Source organism: Carcharodon carcharias, chromosome 10 (genome assembly GCF_017639515.1).
Source record: "Carcharodon carcharias isolate sCarCar2 chromosome 10, sCarCar2.pri, whole genome shotgun sequence".
Taxonomy (NCBI): Eukaryota; Metazoa; Chordata; class Chondrichthyes; order Lamniformes; family Lamnidae; genus Carcharodon; species Carcharodon carcharias.
In genome coordinates, this window is record NC_054476.1 from 61,970,112 (window position 1) to 61,982,123 (window position 12,012).

Here is a 12,012-nt window from a genome sequence, read left to right on the forward strand (position 1 = left end):
CATTGGCTTTGCGCCACACTCAGTTGTCCTGAAGAGACATGACTGTTCTCCTCAAATAATCAAAAATTGCTTAACAAAGACTTTTCTATTTGGGTCTGCTCCCCCTACACCATATTGGGGTCCAGCTTACAAGCTCTGAGGTTGACTCTCAGATTGTCTTAGATATAAGTTTGGGATACCCAGTGTTGCAGGTTCCCATGCTCAGCTGGCTGCAGAGCACTGCCTTTAGTACGCAGGAATCCTCCACGCGAACTACATGAGCGATAAGCTCCAATGAGCATGCTCTTGAAGCCAGGTATGCAGCACTTTACAAGAACCTTGCTGTTGGAATTTTGTCCTACCACTTGATGTTGCAACTAGATCTCAGACAGCGAAGGCGGAATGTTTCTAGTTGCGTTGTGTGATGCCATTAGGTTGCCCCAGTCTTGCAGTAGTGATGTGAGAACTACTGCCTGGTAGATATTTTGTCTTTGAATAAAGATCATGCTATGCTCTTTCCAAAGTACATTAGTGAGCCTGCCAAATGCTGAGCTTCCTTTTGCCAGGTGATGGTCGATTTAGTCATCCAGCCTAGATATTGGAGAGGATGTGCCAAGATAGCAAAACTTCTGTACTAAATGGAGAAGTAGGTTGTTGATAGGGACTATGGGGTCTTGGACTATGTGTCCAGGGTCAGGTTGATACAAGATCTTGGTCTTTTTCAGGCTTGTCAGGCCAAAAATTGAGGCTAGGGCAAAGCAATCAACAAGCAACCAAATGCCCTGTAGAGTATGTACTATGAGAGCGCAGTCACCCGCAAACAAGAGTTCACTCAATAGCTGTTCAGTAATCTTTGTGCAGACCTTGAACTTTTGCAAGTTGAAGAGGTTACCATATGTCCCAAATTGAACATGTACTCCTGCATCAAGATCTTCGAGGGTGTACTGGAGCATGGCCGAGAAGTACATGGCAAACAGAACTACAGAGCTGAAGCCAATACACAACCTTATTTGGTGCCTTTAGTGACAGTAAAAGGTACCCAATGACATACCACTTTGCATCACACTGGCCATTATACCATTGTGAAACAAGCGAATGACACTGATCATCTTTTCAGAGCAGCCATATTCGTATGGAATCTTCCACAGGCCTTCCTGGTTTACTGTGTCTAAAGTCTTGGTCAGGTTAACAAACACCATATAGGAGGTCCTTATTCAGTTCACAGGACTTCTAAATATGACATGCTGCAAAGATCTTGTCTACTGTTCCCCATCCTGCACGCAATCCACAATGACTCTGGGGGAACAGAATCAATGAGGTAAGTGACAATCCAATTAATAACCCTTGCAAGAATTTTTCCTGCTATTGAAAGTAGTGATATTCCAGTGATTGTCAAAGATAGACCTGCTCCCTCTACATTTGTAGTGATGAGTTATAGAGGCATCCTTGTAGTCTTGGGACACAGTGCCCTGGCTCCAGATTAGGCAGGAGATACCAGTGAGTTCCTGAATCATGCAAGTCCCTCCATACTTTAATACTTCAGGTGGCATGCCATCAGTTCCTGCTTTATTGCTTTTGTGACTCCTGCTGGAGAAGGATTGAGAGTAAGCTCTTCCAGAATGTGGTGCCGTGGAAGTGACTCAAATTGTATCATTGCACCCAATGGATTGTTGGTTTTGGAGATTGCTGAAGTGCTCTGCCTAACGAGGGAGAATTGCCTATTTGTTAGGTGCTGACTACCATCTGCTGAGAGACTGGGCATCACATTGTTGGTTTTGGAGCCATAGACTAGACTTAATGTGGAGCCTTCGGATCATTTTTAGCAGTAGCTGCTTGAAGCTTATCAGCCTCGTTTTCCCACCATCAGTTCTTCATCCCAGTTTGGCCTGCAGCATGCGTTTTGCATGATGGTATCTGGCATTCCTTGGTGATTTGTCAGATTTTGTATATCTGTGAACACTCTGCACTTTGTTTAGAACAGGATTGTCCAACCTTTGAGTGAGGGGCCACATTCAATTTCTTTTCCCCTCACTCAAGGGGCCGATGAACAAATTTCAGCAAGATAAATGTTGGTACAACATTAAATATGAATTTGAAAAATGTAAAAGCAATAGCTTGATAATTTAAAGAGTAATTGATAAAAATGACCATTAAAAAGAGCATAGCAGCAGAGCTAGAGACAGAATAGGTCCTGGTCATGGGGGAGGGGGTGGGAACTAGGGTTGAGCTAAGAAGTTGGGTTTAAGCAACACTGACCTTGCGTTCGCCTCTGTTGGAGAATGGTGTGTGCATGTGCCCGGCTCACACTCACTCCACACCTGGGCCCATGGGTTTTGGTCACTTCACCCAAAGGGGGAATTCTGGACAACAGCAAAAGGTGCCAAGACGCACTTCTTCACTCCACCCTGTCATAGACTCCAGCTACCCCAGGCAGAGACCAGGCATTGTTGCTGCAACTGCTATTCCTCGTTGCCTCTCGACCCACTCTGCCAGTTTGACCTCTGTACTCCTTTAGGGGGCTAGCACCTGCACAGGATGGTCAGGGAGTCAATGTAACGTGGCCACTCACCTTCACACTGCTCTTCCAATCACAGACCATTTAGTCCTGCGTTGCAACTGATTAGTTCAAATGAACCTCAGCAGCAAATGCAGGAATGAAATAGTCTGTGATTGGAGAAGCAGCTGCTCACAAACCTTTCACTTAAACTTACTTGTATTTTGAACATGGAGTCCTCAGGCTGGACAGAGGGGCATGGCAGGCAGATAGTGGCTGCAGGCTGCATGCTGGACAACACTGGTCTAGAAACTTGTCTTGGTCATTGCTGTTGAACCAGTCTTTGTGCTTCCATTTAAATGAATCCTAGGGCCTCAGCTGTGCTGTTAAGTGACATCCTTTAAAAACTTCTTCCAAGAATCTTCAATTATATTATTACTCTCTGGGATATCAGCAGTTCCTGTGGCTAGTTTGCATTCCAGTTCTTGACTCTTGGCCATATCTTTAAGAGCAGTTACAGCAAGCTTCCCTTGTGGCTTGACTGTGTCCTGAAGCTCCTTAGATTTTATCTTCAAAGCCGATGGTCAGCCCAGCATTCTGCACCTCCAAGGTAGCAGGTAGACTGCACGTCCTTGAGATCTATCATACAATAATGGTCCAATATGTGACAGTGATTAGATCTAGAGTGCGTCATTCACTTTGTCTGCTTGCTAGATGACTTTTTGTGATGGTTAGGTCAAACTCACTGCACTTAGAAGGAGCTGACCATTGGCGTGTGGCTCTGCTAATACCATGTTGTCCTAGTGCACCTCTCGTATATTAATCTGTGCCCATTCAGGCACTGAAATCAACAAGAATAAAAAGTTTGTCCAGGTGAGGGGAAGTACTCCAATAATCTAGCTGAGATCATCACAGAATGCTCCTTTGACCTCATCTGTTATGTGTCATTGTTGGAGAATTAGTGTTAGAGTGTGTTACTTGCTGGTTACTGGCAATACTTAAATGAAGAATCAGGAGTTGACTGCTGATCCCTGCAGGAAGTGTCAAGCTTGCATGCTAATTCAGATCAAATGGCAATATCCACGTTTGTCTGAGATTGATCCTTGGAATTGCCAATCCAATAGAGCGTGTATTTTGCACCAACCTCCTCAACTTGAGATTCTTCAGCAAGTCTTGTTTTGCCTAGGGAGACTATGTTGATGTTGCACCTGCCCAGCATTCTCACTACGAGGGCATTTCTGCACTCTGGTCTCATTGTTGTCTAGAAATGTTCAGACATTCCATGAACCGAGCTTCTTACAATGACTAGTCATGTTGTACTTCACATTTCAGACCGGCGAATGGATGACCAGGTAATCGGACAGGTGCAGGGAAAGCAGGTTGTTCAGAGTTCATTTTCATCCCCTTGGGGAGAGCAGTGCTGCACCTGAAAAGGTCTGCTCAGTTGCCCCAGGAAGCTACCAGCTCCACATCTGCCCCAATCTGTGGAAAGCAAACAACACCAAGGCCACCTGTGTACAAGGTTATGACTAAAGACTGCCAGTACACTTGTCCCTGTTGTCAATTCCCCTTCATCACAGGACTTGCTATGTCTGATATTTTGGTTGATGACTTGCTGGACAACCTGCATGTTGAGTATATTTAAGTGGGCGGGGTTTATGCAGAGCCTCTTGCACACTCTCAAAGGCAGCTAATACTACACTGGTACAATGTGTGCCACAAGCATAGCAACTGAAAGGATGCAGGTTTAATTTTAAGAGCTGTTCTTTTCCTAGATGAGCTGCTGAGCAGGCTGAAGAGCCTCATCTACCCTTGATGCCGTTGTCCAGACCGTATATTAATCTCCCACGCTGTCAGCCAATATATACTTTGCCCGTTAACTGGTTTCAAAGCCCCCAGCCAAAGGTTATTTTCTCCTAGGTAGAAATTGTCAATTAAGGCTGACAAGTCCTACCAAACTAGAACTATCTGGTTTAGACGCACCAAACGCCCACCTTCACACCTCTGCCCACAGTTATAAACAGGGATCAGCAAATTAAGCTAGGCAGTAGGAGTCTGATTAGGAGGCGCTATTTGAGAAGCTGACCTTATGGGACATTTTGTGGATAAAGGGCATCTTAACTCTTTACCACCCCAGTCCTTCCTAACCCTTTAATCACAAAAGGTGAAAATTTTAAAATTATGGGGTTGTCAAATAGGGAGTCAGCAAAGTCAACAAACACAGAGGTGTTGGGTGAATGAGATTTGTAGCGAATTAAGATATGAACAGGTTTTTAGAAGAGCTCATGTTTACATTGGGTGGAAGATTAAGCTGGTCAGGAGAGCATTAGAATAGTCACATCTAGAGGCAAAGACAAAGGCTCAGCAGATGAACAGAGGTAATATTACAAAAGGTGGAAGTAGGAGGTCTAGGTGACTGAGTAGATGTGTGGTCAGAAAATTGTCTCAGGGGTCAAACATGACAAGGATTGTGAACAAGCTCTCAACTTACAACAGTTACCAGGGATGGAAATGGTGGACAGGAAACAGACAACCGTTCAGATCTCCCAATATTTATTGGAAGTTTCTGCTCATCTAATATTCGATGTCAGACAAGCAGTGTGACAAATCATAGCAACTGAGGGGTCCAAGAGGAGTGTTAAGATAGAGCAGAGTGTTGTGTGCAGACATGTGGAACCTAATTTGTTTTCTTTGTCGAGGTGTAGCACATAGCTGAGATATAGAAGAAGGGGGCCAAAGATAAACTTTTGGGGAACTCAGGAGGTAGCTTACTGCAAAACAGCAGGCTTACGAACTTTGCTATTCTTCACAGCAAGTTCCAACAATAATGGTGCTCCGTCCAAACCCCTCTCAACATACATTGCGCCTTGAGAATAAAGTTGCACATCTTGGAATCAAATCAGCCCAATTGCTCTACTGCAAGATTAACTGAAGTTACAGCCACAGATGGAAATACAAAATTTGATTTTTGATCTCTGTGTGGCATGGAAGAATACAGAAACATTTTGAAAGAGGTGCTTAGATGGATTCCTTCATCAAACACAGGGCAATGGTTCAAGCAATAGACAAATCTTGAGGAAATTATGGCTGCTTGGTGAATCAATGATAGCGCTATTCACTACAATGCTGCCAGCAAATTGTCATCTGATTTTTTTTTGGATTTTGTGATTTGCATCTTACTTGGAATCATAAAACTTGCCTTAATTCAGTCTTTGACTATGACAAGAGTTGACTTTAATAAACCATTAACAAACGAATCCATAATGATGTACTGAACCAAAAGCTAACTGAAAACTCTTTTTCCTTAATGATGTAAAATGCTCATGACAAAGCATGGTCTTGGCAAAAGATTTTGAATAGCCTACCAGTTAGGCTGGTTGTCAAAAGAAAGTTGTGGAGTTATACAAAATTTAGACTTCCAGATTAGTGCAGATTCAAAGATCATTTTTGGGGCTAGCTATCTTAACCAACTTCACCATTAGGGATGAAAAAAAAATCTATATTTGACTGTTACTAAACTGACAGTAGATCAAAACAATATGTAAAGTGGGTAACATGGAGTTTACCAGGCCCAGGACAGATTTTACCTGATAAACATCTTTTTGGCCTCCTCCTGGATTTCTTCCAGCCATACTGTATTTTCTTTGAAATCTTCAAGAACAGTATTGAGTTTCTCACCAAAATACTTCAGCATGTTATCAGTGTCCACCATTATGATTGCTGTTCTAGACGCCATGATGTCACTGAATGGCCAAAAAAAGCAAATTAAAATTTAGCAGAGCAGACAAAATTAAATGATTTAAATTACCTTGTTAAACTTCAAGTTGGAATGTGTGTCCATGTAAAGTGTGACAGCCTTCTTGAGAAAAAGGAAAACATTGCATCATCCAAGAACCATTAGCCATTGTCAGTGCTTAGCTAGCCCATCACAACTGGGGAACAGTGAAAGCATAAAATAGTGTCAGCCTCGGCTCAGTGAAGTTCTTGCCTGAGTCAGCATGTCATGGATTTAAGGTCCATGAAACTTGAGCATCACCTCAGCATAGTAACGAAAGCATGCTGCATAACAGAGGTACTATCTTTCAAATGATATATTGAACTGGCCATCTATCCTTTTAGGTGACATAAAAGGCCCTAAGTCACCATTCAAAAGGGAACAACCAACACTACCAAAATTAAAGATTCTGGGAAATACAGCATTGTAATAATGAAGAACCTTAATGCACACTTATCAACTGTCACTTCCTCCCACATTACAACAGCGACCATACTTTGGAAGTAGGCCCTAGGTTGTGAAACATTTGGAATGTCCCGAGTTGGTGCATGGGTACACATAAATCAAGTTTTTTCTTCTTTAATTGACCTGTGTAGCAAAATATAAAAATAGTGCTATGGCTTGCTTAAAAAAATCATTCACAGGATGTGGACATCACTGGCAAGGCCAGCATTTATTGGCCATCCTTAATTTCCCTCAAGAGGGTGGCAGTGAGTCAACTTCTTGAACAGTTGCATTTTGTGGAGTAGATACTCCCAAATGGTGGGTAGGGAGTTTCAGACCTAGAGACGATATATTTCCAAGTCAGGATGATGTGTAATTTGCAGATTGTGTTCCTGTGCATCTGCTACCCATATTCTTCTGGATGGTACAGCTTAGGGCTCAAAGGTATTGTCAAAGAAGCCTAGGTGAGTTGCTCTAGTGCATCTATTACAGAGTTTGCATTGCAGCCAGTGCACCGGTGGTGGAGGGAATGCTAACGAAACGAGCTGCCTTGTCTGAGCTGGGGTTGACTGTGTGTTTATAAGCTGCACTCAAACAAACAAGTGGAGAGTATTCCATCACACTTCTGTTTTGCGCTTTGCATAGGGTGAAAAAGTTTTAGGGAGTCAATTGCTGCAAAATACTTAGCCTCTGGCCTGTTCTTGTAGCCACAGTATTTATAAGGCCGGTCCAATTATGTTTGCGACCACCATTCTCATTGCCCCCCCCCCCCCACCAACCTTTGTTGCAGCTTGTGTGGATGAGAGCAGAGGCAACAGGGAGGATGAGCAGACCACGGCAGTATGTGCAGGAAGCCATTCAAGTCGAGGGAGTTAAAAGAGGCATATAGTTGTAGTAGTGGACAGCATAGTTAGGGGTATAGACAAGACTCTCTGCAGTCAAAAGCGAGAATCCCGAAGGCTGTGTTGCCCGCCTGATGCCAGGATCAAGGACATCTCCTCAGGCTGGAGAGGAACTTGGAGTTGGAGGGGAAAGGATCCAGTTGTCATGATTAACATGGATACCAAAGACCTACGTAGGATTAAGAAAGGGGTTCTACTGAAAGGGTATAAGCAAAATTAAAAAGCAGAACCATAAAGGAAATAATCACAGCTCACTCTCTGAACCACAAACAAATTTACATAGTGTAAATAAGATCAGAGCATTGAATGCATGGCTCAAAGATTGGTATGGGAGAAATGGGTTTCAATTCATGGGGCGTTGGCACCAGAGCTGAGAGGGGGAGCTGTACCATTGGAACGGCCTTCAGCTGACCAGACTGGGACCATTGTCCTAGTGAATCATATAACTAGGGCTGTAGAGAGGGCTTTAAGCAAAATAGTGGGGAAGGAGGGCTCAAGCGAGGGGAGATTGGAAAGTTAAACAGAAAGGAAAAGGCAATAGTGCAAACCAATGCTAACAGAACATGACAGAGCATACAAAGTGTGCACCAGCAAATAAGGTCACTAGAGAAAAAAATGGTATAATAAAGGCTCTTTATCAGAATGTTTGCTATCAATGAATTGATAGTAAAAATAAAAAATGAATGAGTATGATAATCGCCATTATAGTCAAGGCTCCAAGGGGGCCAAGGTTGGGACCTGAATATTCAAGGGTATTTGACATTTCAGAAGGACAAGAGGAAAAGGAGCTGGAGTATCTCTTAATAAAAGATTACAGCAGTGAGAAATTATTTTGGTTCAGAAGGTCAAGTTATGGCATCAGTTTAGGTTCTTGCAGCTTGTGTGGTAAACAGCAGAGGCTGCAGGGAGGATGAGCAGATATGCCAGAGGTGCAGGGAACCTTAAGTGGGGGAAGTTAGGTGGAATGTACCAGGGGAACAGTATAAAGCAAAGGAAAAAAGTAACTGGTGAGAGAAGTTTATAGCCCCCCCTAACAGTAGCAACACATTAGGACAGAGTATACATCAAGAAATAATGGGTGCTTGCAAGAAAGGTGCTGCACTAATCATGGGTGACTTCAATCTTCTCACTGATCAGACAAATCAAATTGGCAATGGTAGCCTGGCAGATAAGTGGGACAGTTTCTTAGAACAATATTCTGGAACCTACCAGGGACCAGCCTATTTTGGATCTGTTAATATGCAATGAGACAGGATTAATAAAAGACCTCATAGTAAAGGACCCTTTAGACAAGAGTGATCATAACATGATGGAATTTCACATTCAATTTGGGTGAGAAATATGGCCCAACTCTTTCCTGTTACCCAGCCCTCCTATCCGCCCTAATGTATAACCCTGAACACCATGAACTCTTGTCTTGCGTAGTAACCTTGTATGTAGCACCTAATGAACATGGGCCCATTACTAGACAAGGGTCTGAAAACAGAATTGGCTAAAAAGGTACAATAGTGGAGAAGCAGTGGCGGACATTTAAGGAGATATTTCTTAACTCTCAACAAAGATATATTCCATTAAGGAAGAAAGACACTACAAGAAGGATGCTAACTAAGTTAGGTGGTATCAAATTGAAAGAAAAGGCATTCAATGCTACGAGGATTAGTGGTAGCCAAGAGGATTAGGAAAGTTTTAGAAAGCAGCAAAGGGTAACTAAAAATGTAAACTGGGAGAAATTAGAGTATGAGAAAAACTAGCAAGAAATATAAAAACAGGCAGTAAGTTTCTACAAGTATACAGAAAGGAAAAGAGTAGCTAAAATGAGCATTGGTCCCTTAAGAGCATGAGACTGGGGAATCAATAACGGAAGTAGAAGACACAGAAAGCATCCCAAGAATAGCTGAAAAATCAAGAGGCAAACGGGCCAGAAGAACTTGAGACAATCATTTTAACAATAGGAATACTAATGGAACTTAAGGCTAATAAGTACCCTGGAACTGATGGCATGCAACCTAAGATCTTAAAAGAAGTGGATAAATTAATTGTAATCTTTCAAAATCCCTTAGTCTCTGGACAGGCCCCTCTGTTCAAGAAAGGAGGCAGAAAGCAGGAAACTATAGGCCAGTTAGCCTAGCATCTGCCATTGGAAAAAAGCTAAAATCAATTTGATAGTAGCAGGACATTTAGAAAATCATAATACAATTAGACAGTCAACATGATTGTGTGAAAGGGAAATGGTATTTGACAAATTTATTAGCATTCTTTGAGGATGTAATAAGCATGATGGATAAAGCGGAACCAGTATATGTCATATATTTGAATTTCCAAAAGCCATTTCATTAGGTGCCACATACAAGCTTACTACACAAGATAAGAATTCATGTTGTTTAGGGTTATATATCAGGGTGGATAGGAGGGTTGGGTAAGGAAAGAGTTGGGAAAAGAGAGTCATTTTCAGGTTGGCAAACTGTGACAAGTGGTGTGCTGGAGCCTCAAAAACTTACAACCTATATTCATGACTTGGATGAAGGGACAAATTGTATTACAGCCAAATTTGCTAATACAAAGATAGGTAGGAAAGCAAGTGTGAGTAGGATACAAAGCACCTGCAAAGGGATATGATAGAAAGGTCCATTAAGTGAGTGAGCAAAAATTTGGCAGATGGAGTATAATGTGGGAAAATGAGAGGTTGACCACTTTGGCAGGAAGGTATCTTACATTGGAGACAGTTCAGAGGAAGTCCACTTGGCTGATTCCTGGGATGAAGGGGTTATGAGGAAAGGTTGCGCAGGTTAGGCCTGTACTCATTGGAGTTTAGAAAAATGAGAGGTGATCTAACTCAAACATACGAGATCCTGGGGGGAGGCTTGACAGGGTAGATGCTAAGAGGATACTTGTGGGGGAATGTAAAATTAGCTTCAAAGTAAGAGGTTTCCCATTTAAGACAGATGAGGAATTTCTTCTCTCAGAGGCCCATTAATGTTTGAAATTCTCCCCATTGAGCAGCAGAGGCTGGGTCATAGAATACATTCAAAACTGAGTTAGTTTTTGATTAACAAGGGAGTCAAGGGTTATGGGGGACAGGGAAGTGGAGTAAGGCCACAATTAGATCAGTCATGATCTTATTGACTGGCAGAGCAGTATCGAGGAGCCAAATAGGAACATAGGAGGTATAGGCCATTCAGCCCCTCAAGCCTGCTCGGCCAATCCATTGGTCTATTCCAGCTCCAATTTCTTGTGTTCCACAAGTGATTATTCAATTCTCCTGGACCCAACCCAATGCGTGTCACAACTACCAGGAATTCACTCCAAGTCTCCTTAGTTTCCCAGTCTGGCACTTAAACTTGCAGAATTCACTCTCTCTCAGCGAGCATTCCACTAGCTCTACTAGGCAGATCTGGCAGTCTTTAATTCCTTATGAGTTTGGGCTTTTCCTGCTGAGCATGGGCCCCATTCACAATTAATTTGCAGTGACTCCAAATCAGAGACACCCCAGGTTCCTGAAGCCTTTCTGCTCCTGGCAGACTCTGCCTTTTAACAGACCACTTCCAGCTAACTGCTTCAGTGTCAAAACAGGCAAAATATATTAAAACAAAAAGGAGCCTTACCACCCCCACCCAATCCATCTCCATGGCAACTCCCCCCACCCCCCAACTCATCTCCATGGCAACATGACATGTTCCCAGATAGAAATGCAAATCAATTTCTTTAAACTTTTTCTTTGATCTGAAATGCATACGGGTAATTTAAAACCTTCCTTATTTACAAGTTGCTTTCAAACCTTCTTTGATCTGGGGAAACTACATGAATAATTTAAACCCTCCAGTTTACATCTTAACTTTGAACCCTCTCCCAAAATATTCAGGCAGTCTGTCTCCACAAGGGATATTTCAGAAAGGCCACTATAATTGTTTGCGAATACCTCCAACTATCACCTAAATAACACATCAGGACTTTCCTTTTAATCTGAAAATCCAAGCCTGTCTGATGAGCTATCCGGTACCACGCCTTTTCTGTCATATATCCTACATTTAAAAATACTTTTTCCAAACCAAAAATAATCTATTATTAGGTATTTGTAATAACATCATTATTAAAGTTAAAGTTCTCTCTTGGAGATGGCCAATGCCTGACACTTGCATGGTATACATACAAACAAGGAGCAGGAACGGGCCATTCAGCCACTCAAGCCTGCTCTGCCATTCAATAAGATCATGGCTGATCTGATAGTAACCTCAAATCTACATCGCGCCTACAGCCTATCACCCCCTTGCTTACCAAGGATCTACCCACCTCCGCATTAAAAATATTCATATACTCTGCTCCCACTGCCCTTTCATGAAGAGAGTTCCAAAGGCTCACGACCCTCAGAAAAAATTTCACCTCATCTCCATTTTAAATGGGTGACCCTTAATTCTAGATTC

General features: G+C 42.5%; 1 protein-coding gene across 3 annotated transcripts in view; it reads right to left on the minus strand.

Annotated features, from left to right (window-relative positions):
- The window catches only part of LOC121283588 (inner centromere protein A-like), a 57,980-nt gene that overhangs the window by 43,889 nt on the left and 2,079 nt on the right, over positions 1 to 12,012 (minus strand). For all 3 annotated transcript variants that reach the window (XM_041198343.1, XM_041198344.1, XM_041198342.1), the window contains exon 2: positions 6,061 to 6,216. In XM_041198343.1, coding sequence (XP_041054277.1) covers positions 6,061 to 6,209 — 149 coding nt within the window. In that variant the 5' untranslated portion in view covers positions 6,210 to 6,216. The remainder of the gene's footprint in view (positions 1 to 6,060; positions 6,217 to 12,012) is intronic.